A 21,619-nucleotide genomic window follows, 5' to 3' on the forward strand; every position below is an offset into this window, starting at 1 on the left:
CCCCAGATGCCCGAGGAAGGCGGCCCAGGCCCAGGCCCAAACTCGGGAGCGCAGGGCCTTACGGGCTGCTCAAGAACAAGGGACCAAGGGAGCGCGGAAGATGCTACACATCCACTCATCCCCCGTGCTGGATAGAGACACACAAAGACGCGGAGACACGAAACCGCGCTCGCAAACACAGACGGACACAACCACCCCCCCCCACCCCGCAAAAATAACCCCAAAACTCTGAGATACGAGCAAACACACAGAATCATTCAGAAACTCGTAGATACACTCAGACACACAAAGGTGACCGGAAGACACAAAAGAAAAGTATCCCACAGACACAATACAGAGATTGAGAGACACACAAAGACGTCGGCACCCACATACAACGACCCAGGGACACACACAAAGACCTACAAAAACACAGAAGATACAGAAGCATGTTAGGAACTGCAGATGCGCGCGCGCACACACACACACACACACACGTGGGAATCACACCCAGATGCACAGATTCACACACTCCAAACCCAGAAAGTCTCGGGCACACAGAAATATTGCATTGCACAGAGACACGGTCCACAGGCATGCAACAGACTCCGAGGCGGGAGCATCGACACGCACAGACACACACAGATACCCACCGACACACACGCAGGTACTGGGGTGGGGCGGGAGCTATCTAATCCTCCACAAAGCCGGGCCCCTCCGCGGGGCCCCGCGGCATAGGGGGCCACTTCTGACCAAGCCTCTGGCAGGCTCCAAATCCGATCCGCCCTCTCGCCTCCAGCGGGGTCAGGGGACCCGCCTCCCATGCCCTCCGCCCCCGCCCCGCTCCGCACCGCTGCTCCGTTCCGGGAGGGGCCGGGGGCCGCCCCGCAGCGGCTCGAGGGGTCAGCCCGCGCCTGCCCCCCTTGCTCCTGGGCGCGCCGCGCCTCTGGTGGAGACCCAGGAGCCGAAGACACGGCCAGCCTAGGCGCGATGCACTGCAGCCAAACGCAGCGGCCTGCGCACCGAGCGCGGTGCCAGGCGGGGTGGGTGCCAGGCCCAGCGTGCGCGGGAGTCGGCTGCTCGGTCTTACCGGCCTTTTACTCCTCAGCGCCAAAGCCCACTTTGCCCAATATGACCAGGGCGCCGTCCCTGTCAGGTGCGGCCTACAGACCCCTAGCCCGGCCCCTCCGTCACCAAAAGTAACCTATCCCAGCGGCCAATCCCGTTTCCATCGAGCAACCGAACACACGTCGTCCTGGGCCTTCAGTTACCGACCTCCGGGCCACCACCCTCTACCCGTGCAACTAGAAATCCCGCGAGGCCAGGTTCTCATTAATGCCCCCGCCTCTGCCCGGGACCCCTCTCTCAGACCTAATCGTCCTCTAAACTCTCCCTGCCTGAACCCGGGCCTGACCCTCCTCGCCTGCCCAGTGTTCCCCATCCTTGATTCCGGGACACTTTCAGGACCTTCGCTTACCCCTCCACCCAGTCCCTGCCACGCCTGAATCTTTTCCGGACCCCTCACCCCCAACCCCCAATCCGGGACCCAATCCCCCTCTCCCTGGGCCAGGACCCCCGTTTGGTCAGTCCTGGGCCAGCAGCCCTTCCCTCCTGTCGGTCTCCGTCCCTCAATCCTGCAGCCAGCCCCTCCGCGGACCAAAACGGCCCTGGGAAGGCGCCGCCGCCCAGGGGACGCCAACTCAGCCCGGAGCGACCTACCTCGGCCGACAGACGGGGTCCCCAGGCGGCCACTCCCGGCCGGCGCCTTCCCCTGGTGGAGCCGCTGCGCTCCCCGCCGTCCGCGCAGTCTGGCCTCGCATGGGGCCACTCCGCTTAGCGCTGAAGCTTTACAAAATATTAATAATAAAGAAAGCGAGAAAGAAAAAAAGAAAGCCTTCATTCCCCAACTCCCAAATCAATTTTTCAAAGGGGTGGGGCAGAAGGATTCGTTTCGAAGGTGACCCAAACTTCTGCAAAAGGCCAGCGGGCGCTCGGCCTGGCTGGGGCGCCGGGGGCCCGCGCTCCAGGCCAGGCGCGGAGCGGGGCGCAAGCTGGGGGCGCGGGGAGCCCTCCCGCGGGGGGCGGGGGGGCGGCGACGGCACTATTTGACGTGGAGCCGCCGGCTCATCCCGGCGCAGGGATACGAGGCGCACCAATGAGTTCAAATGTCAGGAAGTTTGAGGAGGGGTGAGGCGGCTCCCGGCCGTAGTATCCCTCCGCCGCCTGCCCCAGCTCTAAACCCAGCGGCTCCTCGGGCGCACCATGGCACTGGAGTAGTGCGGGGAGCGCGCCTGGAGCCCCGCGGCCCGCTGCGCCCCGCCCGGGACCCCGCTGCGCCGCCCGCGCCCCCCCAGCCCGCGGGGCCGCCCCTGCACCCCCGCCCCCTCCCCCGCCCGCCGCCTCCGCCGCCGCCGCCGCCGCCGCCGTCTCCTCCCCGCGGCTCCGTCTGCCGCCGCCGCCGCAGCCCGGCTCCGGGGCTGACAAGCAGGTGACAGAGGAGCCGGCGCGCGTGGCTGCGAGTGCCCGGGAGAACGCGGCGCGGACTGCAGCCGCCCGGGCCCGCCCGCACGACGCCGGGGCCCGGGGCCAGCGCGTCGGCGCTCCACGCTCGCCGGGGGCGGCCGGCGGCCCCAGCCGCAGCCCCAACCCCGCGGGGGCCGCGCCTCCCCGGCTCCGGGGCCGCGGCGGCGGCGGCGGCGAGCGGGCAGGCGGGCGGGCCGGCGAGCACCCTGGCCGGCGGGGCCCGCGGCGCGCCCCGCGTCCCATGGATATAGCAACAGGTCCCGAGTCGCTGGAGAGGTGCTTCCCCCGCGGGCAGACGGACTGCGCCAAGATGCTGGACGGCATCAAGATGGAGGAGCACGCCCTGCGCCCCGGGCCCGCCACTCTGGGGGTGCTGCTGGGTGAGTGCGGGGTCAGAACGCCCGAGTGGTCATGGGCAGGGGACAGGGGCATCCTCCCGAGGTGGACACAGGCGTCTAGACCAACGGAATAAGGAAATGTTTTGCAGGACATAGGGGTGCGGGGGACACAGACTAGACTCCTGCAGTGATCGCTAGAGGGGCAACAGGCACCCCTAAACAGGCATGCTGGAGGGACAGAGATTTGCAGGAGCACCACCTAGGAGGAGGGAGGCCAGGACAGCTCCAGCTGCCACCCACCATCCTCACTGGGCCTTGGTGCTGGAGCTGCCACTCCCGAGGGGGCAGGAGGCGGACGGCAAGGGTGATGGAAGATCCAAGTAGTCACCTTAGCAAGCTTGGGAGTGGTGCCAGGCTGCTTGATGGAAGGCGCCTCTAAAAGAAAAATGTCCCTTGGGCCACCTGGGTTTTGGGGAGATTGGGGGCAGAAGACCGTGAATGCCACCGTGGGGCGTGTCAGCCAGCAAGCGCCCCAACCTCACTTCGCCTGCCTCGGTCCCAGCCGGCTACCCCGCGCCTTGCCGGGTTCTCGTATGTAGTAACACCAAGCGCTGGATCTCCGGAGGAAGGGAGAGTTGCAGCGCCGAGCCAAGGCTCGAGACCCGCGGCCTCTCCGCGAGGGAGTCCGCGGGCTGGGACGAACCAGCGGAGGCTGCCCGGCCCCTGGTGCGGCGGCCGGGGGAGCGCAGGCGGCGGGCGGCGCTCCCGGGTTGCCTTCGCGCTTGGGGCCCTGGCTGTGGGCACCGCGCGGCCGGGACGCCAGGCTGGTCGGCGCTGACGGCCCGGCTCTTGCCCTGTGCGCTGCAGGCTCCGACTGCCCGCATCCCGCCGTCTGCGAGGGCTGCCAGCGGCCCATCTCCGACCGCTTCCTGATGCGAGTCAACGAATCGTCCTGGCACGAGGAGTGTTTGCAGTGCGCGGCGTGTCAGCAAGCCCTCACCACCAGCTGCTACTTCCGGGATCGGAAACTGTACTGCAAACAAGACTACCAACAGTAAGCGCCTCTCGTCCTCCTCCTTCCCCCCGCCGCCGCCCGGCACTCGAGCCCGGCCGCCCCCACTGCCAGGCCAGGCCCGGCCCGTGTCAGCCCAACTGCTGGCTCTGCACGCCGCTGGGCCCGTCAGCTCCGAGGGCTGTGCGGGCTGCGCGTCTCCCGGCAGGGACGAACGGTCCCAGCCTGGCCGCCACTGGTGGGGTGGCCGGGAGCTTGCGGCGGTCCCTAGTTGCCATCTTTTGTCCGGAAACCTGTACTGGTTGGGGTACAGGACAAGGCCCTTGGCCAACTAGGGGATACCAATCCCTCCGTCCAGGGACAGGGCCTGACCCCACCAAGGCCTAAATTGGGGACCAAGAATTGATTTCCAAACGAAAACAGTGCTTTAGGGAGCCAGGCCTTGGCGGTATGGTTCCCAAAAGTAGGGTTTTAGGGGGGGTTCGGATTCCTGGAGCAAGCAAGTGGAGTTGGGAAGGGGGGTGCTGAACTCCCCGAGCAGCTGGGGATGCCTCATTCCTACCTTGCTGCCTGGTGTACTTTTAGTCCCTGATAGAAAAGGGTGTCCATTCTCTTCAAACCGTTCCATGCGGGAATTTTTCACTTAAAATTCCTGCTGGCTGAAGAAGCTGTCTGGGAAGAGGACCTCAAGAGGTGGCAAACCACAATCTGGGGCTCCTGGAAGGTCGGGGATGGGGGGGGGCAGATGGTGAAGGACTGCCCAAGTCAGCCTTCCCCAGCAGGCCTTCTTTCTTGCAGAGTGTTTGTGTTGGAGAAGGGGGTGGTCTGCTCTGCCCTGGCATAGCCTAAGCCTCGGGGTTGAGTCCAGAGACTATGGGTTGAGCCCTACCTACTGACTTTTGTTTTTAGCTGAGACTGTGGGTTTGACTCGCAAGGTGCTGGGACAGTTAAGAGTAAAAGCAGGCTTTTTCTTTTGACCCTCTGGTTTTTGTGCCTGGCAGTGTGATTAGGAGGGAGGCAGAGAGGAGCAACAGACGAAAAGGGGGTGTGGGGATCCCCAGGGAGGCATTGTGGAGACCAGTGTGGGTGCCTTCGAGAACTTTCTAGTGAGGCCTGGAAGACCCTTTTAGATGGGCGTGCAGGATGGGTAGGCTCTCAGATGGTTCGGGGCTCAGACGGGGCTGTGTGTGCCCAAGCCTCCAGGAAAAGGTTAGGCTAACCAATGCCTGTGATGATTGCAGCCTCCCTAGCTGCCCAAGGACTGTTCCTAATTCCAGGCCCCGATGGGAAGTGGAGAGGCTGGGGTGCCCCTTCTCCATCTCTCTAGCTGCTTGGCTGAGACCTAGAAATAGCGGGCTGCAAGCCAGAGCCCTGAAGAAGGTATTAGGTTCTTACTCTGAAAGGTTCTGGCTGAGTCCCACAGCAGTGCCTAGCCTGGCTGTGCTCCCCTGGTCTGGAGGTCCAAGAGGACCTGCTCTTTGCACCTTGCTCTTCTTGTCCACTGGGGGCTCTGCCGACAGGAATTGGGGTACATTTCAGAGAGGCAACTTTTTTTGCTGATCCCAGAGTCCAGCCAAGACCTCTCTCTCTCTCTCTGTCTGGAGCACCCCAAATCAGGCGCATTGCCGTTGGTCGGGTTTGTGCTGTGCCTGGACTGATAAGATTCCGGTTCCGGGAGAAAGTGTGGCCGCCAGTCAGCTCTACCACAGGCGGGCATAGAGCAGCACAAATAAAATGGGGAAAGTAGTTTGAGGTGGATACGGTTGGGGGCTTTGGTCTGGCCGAGGGGCAGGGCTCACCAGCCTCCAGCCTACCCATGTCCTGCTGGCCTGCACCTCTTCCTACCTGACCCTTAGCTCAGCTCTGGCAGTGCTGCTTCCAGCTTCGCCACCGGCCTGGATGACTCAACATGTGGGGGCAGGAGGCCGAGGAAACTGGAAATGGCCCTCCAAGGCATTCGTGCAGATTTGGGGGAATTTTTTTTTTTTTTTTTTAACATACTGGAAGGACCCTTTCCAGCCTCTTATACGTATCTGCCAGGTCTCTTCCGCTCCCCCTCAATCCTTTATGGAGCTTGTGTTTAAAACAAGGAGATGATGCCCCCTGGTTTTTCGGAGCACAGAACTCTAAAGTCACAAGATTTGAGCAGGATGTTCCCTTAGAGCAGAGCGGTCCACCTCCAAATTTTACAAAACAATTAAACAGTTGCAATGGCTTTGTTGAAAGTATATTTGTTTAAAAAAGAAACAAGGCGCCCTAGAGCTCGATGCTACAATGCAGTCGGGATGTGTTTGCCAGGGAATTTTGGTGCTGGGCGAATCTCAGGTCCGGAGTTCCGAGCCTGGGTCCAGCTAGGCGGCAGCCTCCAGGCGGGCATTATTCACGCCCCTCACGGTGCCTTCCTCCTCCCTCGCCCCCTCTTTCTTCCAATAAGGCCAATTAGGTATCTGCACTAGGCCGGCCAGTTGGGGGCTGAGGAGGGGTTGTTATCAAGACAATCCCGTGGACAAATACCCCGGGCGGGTCTTGCCTCAGCGTTTCTCAGGGAGAGCCAGTGCAGCGAGGCAGGCAGGGGCTCACTGGGGAAGCGATGTTCTTTGCACAATAAAAGTGTGTTTCACGATTTATTTTTTTCCTTTGAGGATCGCAGATGCGTATTTATTGCATCTGTGCGTAAATGCTTTTAAGACAAGAATCCAGGCAAAGTGGGCGCAGAAACGTGCCTTCTCGATTTTGTGCAGCCTGTGTGTCAGCGGTATAGGGAAATTAACACACCATCCCCCGCCCCCCAGTAACTTTTGAAAAATATGTCCTCGCCCGGTGAGGAGCTGCGGGGTTCGGTCCTTAGAAAGAGGTTGCTATTTTTATTAAGCGTCTCTTCTTCCTTTCGATTTGTTTTCAAGATCCGAGACACCCAGAAGCGCAACGTTATTTTACGCACCACGGGGGTGATTAATTGACGTTCGGGCACATTTAATACTATTTGCTAAAATCCACCCGCACGTCCTGGACGGATGCAACAGAGCGCGCGGGCCACGGCATTTGGGCAATTTCACGCGTAACTCGAAAAGTTTACTTTTTCTCCGTACGTGTTTTTTGGAGGGCTCCTTCTTTTAAAAAGGGCGGGGGGGAGGCGTCGGATCGTTTTGCGCCCGAGGCTCTGGCCCCTCGGCAGCCGGAGCTCCTTCTCCGACAGAAAACCAGGTTAGAAGCCGGGAGGAAACGGGGCCTCCAAACGCAAAATCACGGACACCTCTCTCTCCTTCCTCCTCCTGAGAACACATGAAAAAAAAAATTTTTTTTTAATGACAACATAATGCCCCCCCGCGCCCCATTTTTTTTTCTTGGTGGCTTTGGCCAAGTAGAATTATGTAAGTCCCCTTTCTTGCCGTCTGTCGCTCGTCTGGAAAGCGTTTCTATCCTGAGGAGGTGGCGAATTCCTGGAGGAGGCTCCGGAAGGGGGGAGGGTCGGTGGGAGAGTCCAAAAATCTGTCACAAAATGGAGTCTAATCGCTTGTAAGACAGCTCCCAGGCCGGGCGACCCGAGATTCGTTGGTGTGCGAGCGGGAGCCTATGCGCGCCGGAGGACGCGGTGCTCCTGCTCGGGCCACGCTCCCGCCTCGGCGTCCTGGGCTGGCGGCGCCCTTCCGCCGGCCGGGCCTGCCCGGGCGGCCTCGCCTCTCGGCACGCAGAGTTACAGGGCCCCGCTGAGCCTGCGAGGGTCCCCTTGGGCTCCCCTGCCCAGGTAGGATGCGCCCACCCGCGGAAGGGGGAGCAGCGAGACTTGGAGTTTCAGAAAAAACTGAGTCCTGGGGTGGGTTGTTTTGTTTTGTTTTGTTTTTTGGTAAATCCACCCCAGCTGGCTGCAGCTCCAGTGGCCCAACCTGGCTCTTCCCAGCGCATTCCTCTCCTTGGAAGTGTTTACACCGGGAAAGGCCTTCCAGGGAGGCTCACCTCTCCTCGGAGCCCCAGCACTGGCACAGTAGGGGTGTGGCACAGCCCAGGGAGAGCAAAGTCAGGCTCCAGCCTTTTCTGCCTGCTCTTTCTCCCTGCTTGGAAGGACTCCTATAGGCCTTACTGCGGGGTGCCAGTTACCAGCAGCACCTCCTCTACCAGTAGGCATCCCAGCTGGCATGGCCCCCACGCATCTAACCCGGAGCGGCAGACATCCCAGCCCACACCCTGAGATAGAGGTCCTGTCCTGGAAATGGGTCTGCTCGGAAGGCAAAGCCAGCGCTTTGCCTTATAAAAAGGCCTCTGTAGTGTCCTTCCTGGGGCTTCAAGGGCCGAAGGGCTCACCGTGTCAGCCCGAGTGTGGGGACCCTCTGGCCCTTGGGAAGGCACCCCCCACTTAACCCCACCCCCGCCAGCACCCTGACTGCAGGTAAAAGAGTAAGCAAAGGGCTTCCTGAAGCTGCGGTCATCTGCTGCTGAACGGAGGCATTATTCATAGCTGACTCCTGGCTCACCCTGTATTCCCCAGGCTCTGGGCTAACGCAGCCTAATTTATTTGCAGGATTTTTCTTGAGTAGGAGAAGAAGGCTGTGAGGATTTCCTCTGGGGTATGTGACTGTCAACCCTCAGCTCCCTCCCGTCCTGCCCCTTGGAGCCAGGCTTAGGGCCACACAGTCCTGGCATCTACCTGAGCCACTTCTGTAAAATGGGGACATATCCACCTGGGAGAAAGGATTCTAATAAGGATTCGAGATAACATGCCCCAAAGGACCTGGCATCTTGCCTGGCATGTTGTTAATACTCTGGAAATTATTGTTGTCGCTATTATCACCATCAGCGTGGCCAGAATGTCTTGTCGCCGAAGACATACCAAACTGCCTCTGCGTTCCATGCCAGAGAAAGGTGCAGCTGGCATGGTAGGCTTGCCGTGAACCTCTCTGTGCAGGGAAGATGAGGAGCACCCCTGGGAAAATCGCTCCCTTTGCCTGAGTGGGGCGCTGTGAGGGCCAGCACTCCTTCAGTGATGAAGAGAACTCTAGGTTCTGAGACAGAACTGGATTCACCTCCCAGCCCCACCATTCAGCAGCCGTGTGATCTCAGCCAAGTGACGACCTGTCTCTGAGCCCCAGGTTCTCCATCAGCAAATTAGGAGTGATGATACAACACCCCGGGGTGGTTGCAAGGATAGCATGAGGTATCTGGTGAGGCTGCAGTAAGTGTTCCAAACTCCGTGGGATCCAGTATTGTCGTCACGACCTCCAGAGAGGCAGAAAAACTGATTGTAGAGATCAGAACAAATGCCACCTGTGCATGATCGGGAAGGGCAGGTATCAGGATGGGCCTGGTGTTCTGGCCTGTTTCTCTTTGGGGCAGGGGTGCGTGAGAGGGAGTGGAAGTTGGTCCAGAGCGAAGATCTTTCCACTGGGGAGCAACTGGAATCTCTAGAGTCTGAGTACAGCTTGGAAAATCCTACATGGAAGTCTAATTTCATACTTGGAAAACCCTTTGTGCTTACTGTTTTTTTGTGATTCAAATGGCAAGGGGGGGGCTGACATCTCTGAGGATGAGGGGGAGATTCAGAAGGCAGGGTGGGGGGGCGCGTGAGGGGAAGAGATCTAGGGATCTGTACCTTTCTCAGAGAGAAGATGAGGTTTAAAAGGTAGAGAAACACCAGCTCAGGTGGTCAGAAGGATCCTCCAGCCCACAGAGGTCTGTTCTGTCCATGATGGGCTGGCAGTTCTTGCCCAGGGAATTTCCTCTGTCCTGTGGCCATGAGGGTTTTAAAACAGAATAGGAGGGAAAAAATCCCAGTCCTCCTTTGGCATTAGTTAGGCTGAGGACTGGAGGATACACTCAGCGACATGAGTTATAACTTCCAATTCGTTGGACACCGCAATCGGGCCTCAGCTTCAAGGGAGGGAGGAAGAAAGGGATGGTCCACTCATCCAAGGAGCCCGTGTGAGCTGTCAGTCAGTTGAGGGTGCAGGAGGACCCAAAACTCTTGGCTTTCTGGCTGACCCAGCCCTCTCCATCTCCCAGATTCTGTGCTGATGGCAGCAGAGAGCAAAACCAAAATTATATATATTTATTGCTACTGCAGTCAGAAGTGGGGAGGCGGTGGTAGTGAGGGGAGGGTAAGGCTGAAAACCATATTTGAAAAAGTTGATTCACGAAGGCAGAGGAAGCAAAGTGGCAGACGTTTGCCATTTCATCGACCGGCTGGTGTTCTCCATTCATGTCATAAATGTCTCCTGTCATTTGAAGCCAAAAGCAACATGATTTGGTTCCCCGGTGGCCTATAGGGTTTTTCTCTTTTTTTTTGCAGTAAATGTTTATTTGTTAATAATATACTTTAAACAGCCTAGCCTTGACCTCAAGTCTCCCGAAGCATCCATCTTCTCTCAGAAAAATCTTTCAAGGTTTGTGTAATTTTGGGGGGAAGGTGTAACTGACGGGGCAGTGAAGGGCCTGTGTTTGCTTTAACTACTGCTGCCTTGTGGAGTAGTGGGGTATAAGGGGCCACTGTGCTCAGAATGGCAACTTTCTTGGGTTTCAGGCCTGGCTGACAGCACTTCCTCACTGCCCTTTACCTTTGCTTCGCCTGATCAGAACAAATAAATTTCTGCGAGGGCCCTTCCTTTGTTATTCCCGGGGCAATATTGTATCCATTTCTGTTCAGCTTCTTGACTGGCAGCCACTGGACCTGCCCTGTCAACCCTGGGGCCCTGAAGGGGGGTTGTGGGGAGTACAGGGGTCCGGGGGATATGTGAGTACATGGGGGGGGGGGGAGCTTTGTCTCCATCGGGAGCCTGGCTCAGACTGGCCCCCGGACCGAGTGTGCTGGCTGATGGCAGAGCACCTGGCTGGCCCTGCACTTGGTGAACTGGGGGAAGTGTTGCTGAAGGAAAAACCTAGTTCCTGGAGTTTGGTTCCAGAAGAAACAAAGATGTTTGCTTCCTGGCGGCCCGTGCTTAAGAGGTTTCCCTGGGAACTGTGAGGTGGCTGCCAGCCGGGGAGGGTTCTGAGGGCTGCTGGGAGCAACAGAGGTGCCCACCGGGGCTGGCAGGCGTGAGGAGACCCCCGAGCTGCCAGCTAGATGCAGAAAGCTGAGATAGCATGCTGGACCGCCGGATGCCCAGGATTCCCCTTATCCCAACCCCCCGGGCACCTCTGTTGGGTGCTGGCGAAGCAGTGACGGGAGAGAAGCAGGAGCCGTGGGTCAGGACAAGCTGGGTGTGACTGCTCTTCCCCCTTCTCCCACCTCCTGGTTTCCTCCGGGACTCCGTGACTGTTGTCATGTGATTCCTGAATCGCCATAGTTACGGGGCTGTCGGGGTCTGGGCGCCCGCCCAGGCCTGGAGCTGCCCGAGCCTGTGGAGATGGAGAGGACCAAGGTGCTCTGGGAGCCACCTCCTGAGAATGGAGAGCCTCCTGGGTGGGGCACATTTTCTCACACTTTCTCAAAGGAAAGTACAAAATTGCAAGTCCAGGTCGGGGATCCAGAATGTCTCTGGTTCTTGTGACACAAGCCAAAGACCTTTAGGTAAGGCTCTTCTTGAGCCTCAGTTTCCTCCTCTGTGAAACAGGGGTGATAATTACAATCTCACAGGATAAAGGGAGTCAACCTCTGGGGATAAAGTGAAACAAACCCAAAGGTGCCAGCCTGCATTGGGCACTCAGTCAATGTATATTTCCTTCCTGCCTGCCTGCCTGCCTGCCTGGGAAGTGAGCTGGAGACGCCCTGCCTGGCAGGAATGCATTGTCTGCCTTTCAGAGGAGGCCCAGAGAGTGTAGCCTCCTAAACAGGCCTCCCAGAGTGGCCTAGCCCACTCTCCTCCTGCTCCTTACCCAGGTCTGTGGCCTGTGGTTTGAATTTTTCCCTTGAAAAGGTAATGGGACAGGTCTGGCTGTCAGAAACTGGTCCTTGGAGGCAGGCAGGCAGGCAGGCAGGCAGCAGCCTCTGGATGGCTCCCCATTGCTACTGAGGCACATAGGTCCTGCCTTTAGCCAGCCTACTCTTGAACATGGCCAGTGTAGCTGTGAACTCCCAGGAGCAGAGCCTTCTTGACCTCAGAGGGGCAGGCTGAAGTAGTATACCTAGAAAGAAAAGGAACGGACATTTCTTGAGTGCTGCGATGTGTACTGACCTTTATTGCTCTAGGTCCCTGGATAGGTGAGAAGACCGAGGTGGAGAGAGTTGTAACTTCTCTCAGGTCCAGAGTTTCTCTGTAGCACAATTTTCCCAGGTGGGTCTAACTCCCAAAGCTGATGGCATCCCTAAGTCCTCAAGTTCTATTCTCCCTGAAGCCCCAGATTCTGCTCTGGGCAACTGTGATTCTCCTTAGAGCACCCAGCCTGAAAGGTGTGGGGGTGGGGGCGGTTACTGCCGCAGGGTTGGAAGGGCTTGGGGTTGGGGGTCACTGCCCTCTTCGCACTAGAATGTCCGTGTAGGGCCAGCCCTTGCCAGAGAAGGAAAAAGGTTAGAATAACTGCCTTTCCCCGGTGGTGAGCTTCCTTCCCCGCCAGAGGCGCGCACGGGCGGGGCGGCTTCCCGAGGTCTCCACCCGTGCCCTCCTCCAGGCCCACCTCTTGGAGGGTTCCTGCTCCTCGTTCTTCTCATTCCCCAAGTCGGGCAGCGCGGTGCACAAGCTCCTAGGCTCTGGGGCTCCTCAGCTGAGCCGCGGGCGCCAGCAGCGGTTGATGAATTTCGGTGTCACCAGGGGTTTAGCCCGGATTTGGGAACCGCGCGCTCTAATACGCGCACACGGTCCTGCCCTTTCTAAAGCGCAGCCCTTTCACCCAGCCACTGATTTATGAAGGAATCCGATCCTGGAACGGGCTGGGCTGGAGCCGGGAACCCGGGCCCCTGCTGCAACCTTCGGACTCCTTCGTGTTTCGGGGGCCCTTGGTGGCTCCCGGTGCTTTCCTAGGCTGGACTTGGGGCGCCGTGCCGGGTGGGGTCTTCCACAACCCAGGAGGAGCGAGTCCTCTCGGAGCCACTTAAACCCGCTGGAAGGGAGCGAGGCCGGTGGAGAGAGTTTGCATTTTCTTTCGGATTTGAGCAAAGCCCTCGCCCCTCCCCAAGCCCTCCCGCCGACCCCCTCAGGCAGGCCCAAAAGCAGCGGGTTCGGGAGGTTTGTTTATCGAGAGCACAGAAAATTGAAAAAAGAATCTAAGACCTTTCTCCCGCCTGAGAAATGTGCAAAGTCCCTCAGCTCCTGGAGGCAGCGAGGCGACCCCAAACGCAGAGTTCCCGATACAGACGCTCCGGCCGAGCCCAGCCCCCTCCCTCCTGCGCCCTGGCCTTCGTGCGCGGCGGGAGGGCAGAGGTTTTTCAGATTTGGTTTGTAGGGGGGGAAATGTGGTTGTATCAATCCACAAATATTTACTCTTAACAGACTTGTATCTGTGGAGATTTCGAACAAAGACAGTTTAGGGGGATTACAAAAACCCTAAACCCCGTTTTTCTCTCGGACTTGGTGCTTTAAATGCCAATTACAGGCGAGCCATATCCAACAGCAACGGGAAGAGGGGGGAAGGGTCGGGAGGGGTTGGGGGGTGAGTCCAGCCATTAAATGTAACTTTTCATTATGAAAAGGATTTCGCTGGTTTTATCTTCTAATAAGATTATGTCACGAACACAAGTACCTAGGATGCTGCTGAGTGACAGGGCTCTGTCTGTTTAATCAGAGGCTGCGCCGCTCTGACCGCGGGGCCCTTTGTCCGACGGAGTGAACGACGGAAACTTGCCGTCCTAATCCCCTTATTCATGTCAAGCAGAGAAAAGAAGCCGAGCACCTTACAACCGTGTGCCCTCCACCCCTTCCGAGGGCTGCGGGAGGAGGGGAGCTCCGGCCTGTCGCCCCGGGGGCGACTTTCGTTTCCGAGGGCGCTTGGGTCTCCCGAGGCGGCCAGGCATTGCAATAGGGGTGGGGGAAGGGGTTGCTTTTTGGGAGCCTCAATTGTCAGCTTCTGGAAAATGGGGGCAACGGCGCCGCGACCAGAAGATGCCGATTGGGAGGGGGGAGACTTTTTGCCTCCACTGACGGAAAGCACGGGCCACTCTGTCCCCTCTTCCCAGGAAAGGTGGCGCTGGGGGGTGCACACCCACCATCCCCATGAAAGCGGGATTGACAAGAAGGGAGAGGCCGAATGGAGATGCCAGGCTGGGGTCCTGCGCGGGGCGGATTTCGTTGGATCCCTGGGACTGATGTCGAGACGCTCTTACTCCTGCGAGAGTATCCGGGGTTGACCATTCCCGGCTGCTCGCTCGGCCCCTTTCTTCTGAGGGCGAATTCCTTTGTTCGACCCCCGCGGAAACCCGCTTCTCCGCCGGGCCCGTGGCGCCTTTATTCTCGCCACCGCTGCTGCCGCCACCCCTGTCCCACAGTGTACAGACCTTTCCTGTGCCCCCCACCCCCCACCCCCGGCCCCGGGCCGCACAGACCCAGTCGGGTGTGCCGACCGGCCCCCTCGACGTCTCTGCCTTGCCCCGACCGGGCTGCCTGCTCCGACAACTAGAACTCCAGTCCGCACAGCGGGCGCCATGGGGCGCGGACTTTAGCCGCCGGCATCCACCTCCGGGCACAGTCGGAAGCTGCGGGCGTCGGAGAAACGGCCCCGGGCGTGGTTCCGGGTCGCTGCACCGGCTGAAAAAACCAAAAGCAAAACCACCCAGCAAACGAAACCTGTGTGCTCCCGGGGCTCCGCTCTGCACCCCTCCAGAGGACCAGGCCGGCTACCTCCTGGCCAGTTTTCTAGCATCTCAGATCGAAGGCCCCAGAGTCAATGGAGCTGGAGAGGAGACTTTGGAGGAATTTGTCTCTAACATACCCAGCTCCTTGGCCTCCTTTTAAAGCTCTTAGTCTGTGCTCTGGGGCAGTCACGCAAGGACCCCAGTGTGCCCTGGGAGCTCTCTGGAGACGCCTGACTGCTCACAGTCTCCTCCCTCCCGAGCCCAGGCTCCGGTGCGGGAGGATCGGGCTGAAAGCAGGGTGTCACCTCGTAAAAGCGACAGGCAAGGGCTGTTTTATGGGGAGGGAGAAGGGGCAGGAAGTGATGCTTCCATCTCTGGCCGCGCAGGGATGGAGAGCCACGAAGGAGAGAGTAGTATCTGGGAGGGGGACCAAGGGGACAGGGCAGGGTCAGAGACAGTCGGGTCTGTGACCATTAAGCATGGGGACTGACAGACCCGGGAGCTGGGACCTCACCTCCTGAGGGTTCCCTCCCGAAGCCCTCTGCAATCCCGTGCTCAGCCATCAGCTCCGGCCCTTCCTCCCGAGCTGGGGCGGGGGAGACACTTTCTCCCTGGAAACACTTGATACCAACTTTGGTTTTTTGGCAAGAAAAATAAGCCTTGTTTGGAAAGGGGGGGTGGTCGAGTGAGCGAGGGAAGGAGCGAGCCGGCGGCAGAGCAAACTTTGCGGATTAGGTTTCAGCGCCTCCACCCCACCCCCAGCCCCTCGGCGGTGATTTGTGTGCGGGGGTCTGTGACCCTACGAGGCATCAAACGGCCCGCGGGAACCGGCCGAGTTCAGAGGGACAGTGGGCAGAGGGGCGGCCTAAGACAACGCAGATGGTTCATATCAGCCCGGCCTGGCCGAGCCCTGGGCCCACCGGCCTGGGCTGCTAGGCAGGGAAGAAGCCTGGGGTATTCCGGGGAGACCAGTGCCTGAGCTTTAACAGGGGGCCAGAAATGCGGCAGTCAATGCTCAGCCGATCTCAGCTGAAAGGAGGTGAGGGGCTGGTGACAGAGTTCCTCCACTAGGTGGTCCTGACCCCACCCAGCTTAGGAGGAGCCTGACCCTTCGTGTCTACCCTGAGTAGCCTCTGGTCCAGAAAGGAGACCCTCCAGCCTCTGCCCTGCAGGCAGCTGGGGCTCAGCCAGGTCATAGTACCCCTCTTCCAGGGACCCCTAGTGACCTTCTTTTCAGGGATGTGCCCTACCCCTAGCCTGCCTGCTGTATGGGAAGTGGGAGACCCCTACCTCCCTCTTACATTCATTCATTCATTCATTCATACATTCATTCTACCACTGTGGTAGAATGCCCTTCCCTTCTCCGCCCACTTGAGCCCTTCTGCCTGGCCTGGCTAACTCTGAGGGACTCCTTTCTTCCTCCTAGCCCCAGGGGAAAGCTAAGAAGAAGGCTCACTCCTACTTAACCCAGGGCCCTGCTTGGTCAGGCTGGGAGGGGCTCTTGTGTCTGAGACTGCTGCCCCCTCTCCCGAGAGGTGGAGACTGGCTGGCTGTCGACACAAACAGGCCCAGGCTTCCCTGCCGTGTTTCAAGGGCCTGACTTTCTCTGCCACCTCCAAGAGCCCTCCTCAGTGACCACAGAGTGGGTGCACCAGGAACATACCCACCACCCATACTTTGCACTGCTTTAGCATGTGCCAGATGAAGAGCTCTTCAGGATCCCTGTAGAAAGGGGAAAACTGAGGCCCAGGTGTGGCTAGTATTTGCCTCAAAGCTCACACAGTTGTGGCACAATGGGGGACGGGAACCCCAGTCTGCCCACTGCCAAGTTAGGGGGTCTGTGTGGCAACTCCACAATTCTTTCTAGAACCCTCTGCCAGACTCTGGCTTTGCCACTGGCTTACTCTTTTTTCCCTAGTCTGAGGTCACTGGGAGGGGAAGGCCCTTCAACCCTGGTTCCTGAGGGGGGTAACAGGCATGTCTCCATGATGGAATGAGTTGGGAAGCTTTCTGGATAGCAGAATTTGGGAATTTTATCTTCTAAATTGGGACATGCAGGGACAAGAGCCAGGTGAGCGCAGTGCCACATCCCACCATCCATTCCTCTGTCCTTCTAGTGTCTGACTTCCAGACACCCTGGGCTCAGCCCTTCCTCTCTAAAGTGGGTCACGGGGAGGCCAGCAGCCTGGCCAGGGCCAGAGAGGGCCAGTGGGCTGCCAGGACCCCTCGGGGTTCTGTCTCCCAGGGTCCCTGCCTCAGGGGAGCAACCGGCTGGGTCATCTGTACACGGAAGACACATCTGTACTGCACATGTTGGAGGCTGAGCAGAGGACATGTGGTTTGGGATGTGTTATCTTAATCATATTTATTAGCCAATCCTGAAATTTAAAAAAAAAAAAAGAGTTTGATATTGTCAACATTGGGAAAAGATCCCCAAATCTACACGGCGACAGACCAGCAGAGGCTGCCAGCAACAGCCAGGTTTCTTTCAGCTGGGATCAGGACACAGCTTTGGAAGTTCTTTGGGTTGTTCTAGTGTGATGGAATCTCTGTGCTGTGAAACAACACTTACTGCTTTCATTTTCCCAAGCAGAGATCTGAAGCAAAATTAATTACCCCGCCTTGACTGATAGTTGCTCTGTTGGAGTATGGTTCTAATCCTTATTAACATTCTCTAAAGTCAGGCATGAAATATGACTTTTACACCACACTCTTTGGCATATGTTTTTCTTTTCCAGGATATTTTTCAGGCTATCTCCAAGCCTCACTGCTGTTCATTATTTTTGCCATAGGTCTAAAAGTTGCCAGCCCCAAAGCCAGTCCCGCACAGAGCACAGCCAAGGGGGTAGGGAGAGGGAGCGACATCTCTACTCGACTGGCTTCTGATTATTGAGCTTTGAATGTTTTCCTCCATCATGTTTTTTATTAAAAACTCCAGCATATTTACGCTTGATGGTGTCTTCAATTAGGTTAAAAAAAAAAAAAAAAGCAGGGGGTTCCCCTTTCTATAGCAGTATGTAAAGAAAATAGTTGTTATGACCGCAAAATTACCGTCCAAAGCTGGTTCTAGTAAAGCTGGCCCTGCTTTGACAAGCCCAGCAGGCTGGAAGCTTTTTTCTGAGTGTTCCAGCTGCTGGGGAAACAGACCAGAGAGGAAGCCCACAGAAGCCTCCGTTCTGCAGGATACTCGGGCGGCCTCGCAGGAGCTAACACTTCCCGAGTTTCTGAGCTGCAGAAGGGGGCCCGGCTGCAGGGGGCTTGCTGATGGGCAGGCCTGGCCCAGAGAGCACACAACAGCAGCAGCGGCAATAATAACCACAGCTGATGCTCGTTGAGAGCTCATGGTTTGTCAGGCACCGCTCTAAGCACTTCACAATTTTTTTAATGTTTTTTTTTTAATGTTTATTTACTTTTGAGAGGGAGAGGCAGAGCGCAAGAGGTAGAGGGGCAGAGAGAGGGAGACACAGAATCCGAAGCAGGTTCCACACCGTCAGCACAGAGCCCGATGCCGGGCTCGAACCCACCAACCCTGAGATCTTGACCTGAGCAGAAGTCGGATGCTTAACCGACTTGAGCCACCCAGGCATCCCCAGCACTTCGCAGGTTTTAAAGGCGCTGTGACATGGGTGTTGTGATTATTTACTTAGATGAGAAGCAGAGGCACAGAGAAGTTGAGTGACTTGCCCAAGGGCACACAGCTAGTAAGTGGAACCAGAGTTGGGGCCCAGGCATTCTGTCAGGAGAAAACTTCCAGCAATCCTTTAAGAGGGCAGATTTTAGCCCCTTTCTGGGTTCGGGGTCCTGTGGTGGCCAGGCACCAGAGCTGAATGTTATTTGTTGAATGAATGCCTCATAATTCATGGCCAGTGTTTATTGCACACTGCCTATGGGTTTGATGGGAATTATCTCATTGAATTTTCTCACTGCCCTGGGGCAGGCATTATTAGTATCATTGCCCATTTTGCAGCATTGAAACTTGACCTGAGACGTGCCCTGATTTCCCCAAGGTCACATAGCTTAAGATAGCAATGATAAGAGCTACCATCTATTGGGCACAAGTTTGGTTAGGCTCGGGGCTAAGCCCTTGGCATTCCGGATCGCAGTGAGTGCTCCCAAAAGGACCATTGTTTACCTAGGTTTCCAGGTGACAGAACTGGGGCTCAGAGAGGTAAAGCCACACACCCAGAGTCACACAGCTAGTGGGGAAGCTGCTCCAGCACGGAGCTGTCATCTGTAGGTGGAAGACTTGTCCTCTTGAGGGCTTCTCAGCCTCAGCCTGGGAGCGGGGGTGGTGGTGGGGAGCACCTGAACCATGCCATCACCTTCTCCGTGGCTCTCGCTTGGGCCGAACAACTATCCTGACAGCAGGTGGGCATACTTTGGCATCGAGGGGATGAGTGTGCCTGTGCCTACTTGGCACGAGGCAGCCTCCCCTCCTAACCCTGTTTTATAGGTAGGGAAACCAAAGCACAGAGAACTTAAGTGACTTGCCCTGGGTCACACAGCTAGCGAGCAGCTGATGGGAATCACACTCAGGTGTTCTGGCTTTGAGGTGTTGTTTCTCAGACTGAATCATCATCTCTATCGTCGGCATTGTCGGCATCGTGCATGACCGTCCCCAAGTGCCTTCTGAGTGCTTTGCAAATACACAGTGACAGCAGGGAAGTTCAGAGAGGGAACGAGATTCCCCCCACCCCCAATTGCATACTGCTGGTATGTGTCCTACTCAGGACAGGGCACAGGGAAGCAGACCCAACCCGTAGATGGGAGTTCACCAGCCCTCACAGGGCCACCTTTACCCCTGCCCTGCGGGTACAGCAGCTCAGGGCAGGCGCTGTCTGCCCTTTGAAGGGGACAGCGCCTCAGTGTGTCACTTTGAACTGCAAAGGGGCCTGTGGTGAGGGCTTGGCCCCCTCCCACAGGCCCCTGCCCGCCCACCCGTCCAGGTCTGGTTCCAGTCGGCAGGCCTGGAGCCGGAGGGGCGGGCAGGGCGGCGGCCCCCCTGTGGGATGTCAGCCTGATAAGTGAGAAGCGGCAGACCCCTGAAGGAGGATGGAGCTGGCCGCCCACTGGTCCTGCCGTCCCACGTGGCAAGAGTTCAGGCCCGTCACCAAAGTGCCAGCCTCCCACAGACATGCCCTCGTGGCTGCAGAGAAACATCTCCCTGAATGTGGAAGATTTAAATTAAAATAACAGTAATGATAGCAAGGATAGTAATAACAAGAACTTGTAAATGGAAGCAACTTGCCCTGGGGCGTAGGGAGTACCATGGAACCAAGCCTGTGCTCTACTTGGTGAGTGCTCATGGCAGGGGGTCACGAGGGGTGTTGGGTAAGAGACTGGTGCATCTCTGAGCAGCTAATTACCAGAAACCCAGCTGGGGAACTTGGAGTTGCTCAGCCAGGTCCTGGCTAAGCTGGGCTAGGAAGGGGTAGGCCCACCCTGTCCTCAGAGAGCCCCTGGGGGAAGCAGGTGGGGGGAGGGGGCACAGTTAAGTAGAAATCAAGCCTGCTCAGTCCCCATGTCTGGAATATGCTGACCTCTTTTCTGATTTTGTGGCCCAAGAACTGATCGCTTGGGAGGCCAAGATTCTTAGCCAGGTAGACAGAGAAAAGATGCCGGTGCTTTGGAACCTCAGGGTTCAGAGTTTGATCTGGCTGTGTGACCCTGGGTTTGATGCTTTACCTCTCTGTACCACACTTCTCTCAAAGGCTGTTGATGAGCAACAACAGCCTCAGGGCAATGATGGAATTGAAAAGAGAAAGCAGATGCAATGTCTTCAGATTAGGTATTTGGTTCTTGCCGCTGCTGTTGTGGATGCTCCCGTAGTCCTTTGTGTTGGGCCTGAGCCTGTGTCTGGCTTTGGTTGTATGTGCCAGGCAGAACCTTTGCTAGAGTTCTGTGTTTGAGCCATGCCTTGGCCAGGACAGGGCATGATACCTCATAGGTGCTTGCTTAGTATTGAAAGAAAAGTGTAGAGAAATAGCTGAGGGGCTCAACTGGCTGGGCTAGACACCAGGTTCAGCCTCTGTCTAGCTGGGCAACCCTTTGCAAGTTCCTCGGCCTCTCTGAGCCTCTGTTCCCTCATTGGTAAAACAGAGGTACTCAAAGAACCTAGCTTCTAGGGTTGTCCTGAGGATTAAATGAAACAGTGCATGAACAAGGGCCATACCAGTCGGTGTGAGCTGTTGTTGTTAGCAGGAAGGGCAGTGGGTAGGGATCTGGTTAATAACACAGAACAGCAAGAATCTGTGCTGAGTTTCCCTGGGCAGGTGTCTGTGAGATGGGCGGTGGGAGCTGAGAGGATTTGGGAGGGCATTCCAGGTAAGGGCACAGGAAGCAGGAATATTAGGGGTTAAATTGGTGGGCTGAGAAAGTGGGCTGGGACAGTGATTCTGGCTGGAGAGGCTGCCTAGGGGCTGCTGGGATACAGGGTTGCAGAGGGGGGCAGGGGCTGGTAGCTATGCAACAGGGTTTGTCTTTTATCCTGTGGGCAGAAGGGAGCCATCGAAGATTATTGTACAGGTGGGTGACAGGACAGGAGAGGCACTTTATGGAACTGAAAGTGGCAGCACATGTGTGGGATTGGGGACTGGAGACTGGCAGGAGGGTCCTCCTGCTGCCTCCTCAGAGGTGAGGGCAGTGGAGGGGCTGGGAGGGGACAGGCTCAAGGCAATGTTAGGAAGCAGTTTTCTGAGGGTTGAGGGGAGGGGTGGGGCAAAGGGAGAGTCCAAGAGACCTGGGGATTGGAGCTGGGGTGACTGGCTAAGGCCTTGAGGTCCTGAGCACTCTGGGCTGGTCCCAGCAAAGGTGATCCCCTTGGCTGGATGGTTGACAGGTCTCGTTTCATGGACATGAGACCTGTGCATTCCCAGAGGACTGCACACTCAGGAGGGCCCTGTGCTTCGTTTAATACTCGGCTGTTGCCCTCTTGAAATTCTTAATATGGTCTGAACAAGTACCCTGCATTTTCATTTTGTGCTGGGCCCTGCAAATCATGTAGCCATCTCCAGTCCCTGAGTCTCTGGCTCTGGGCCTGGGCTTGGAACGGAGGCCTGGGTGCCTTAAGCTAGAACCAGGAAGCTAGAACCAGGCCTGCTGGGCTAAGGAGACCTC

At 57.5% G+C, this 21,619-nt stretch overlaps 1 protein-coding gene across 2 annotated transcripts in view; it reads left to right on the plus strand.

The window, feature by feature from the left end:
- Positions 1-2,702: 2,702 nt before the first annotated feature.
- The window catches only part of LMX1B (LIM homeobox transcription factor 1 beta), a 79,916-nt gene continuing 60,999 nt past the window's right edge, over positions 2,703-21,619 (plus strand). For both annotated transcript variants that reach the window (XM_019421125.2, XM_019421127.2), the window contains exons 1-2: positions 2,703-2,882; positions 3,708-3,894. In XM_019421125.2, the coding sequence (XP_019276670.1) occupies positions 2,744-2,882; positions 3,708-3,894 (326 nt within the window). In that variant the 5' untranslated portion in view covers positions 2,703-2,743. The remainder of the gene's footprint in view (positions 2,883-3,707; positions 3,895-21,619) is intronic.

This window comes from Panthera pardus, unplaced genomic scaffold (assembly GCF_024362965.1).
Source record: "Panthera pardus isolate Hobbes unplaced genomic scaffold, ASM2436296v1 HiC_scaffold_20, whole genome shotgun sequence".
NCBI classification, from domain to species: Eukaryota; Metazoa; Chordata; class Mammalia; order Carnivora; family Felidae; genus Panthera; species Panthera pardus.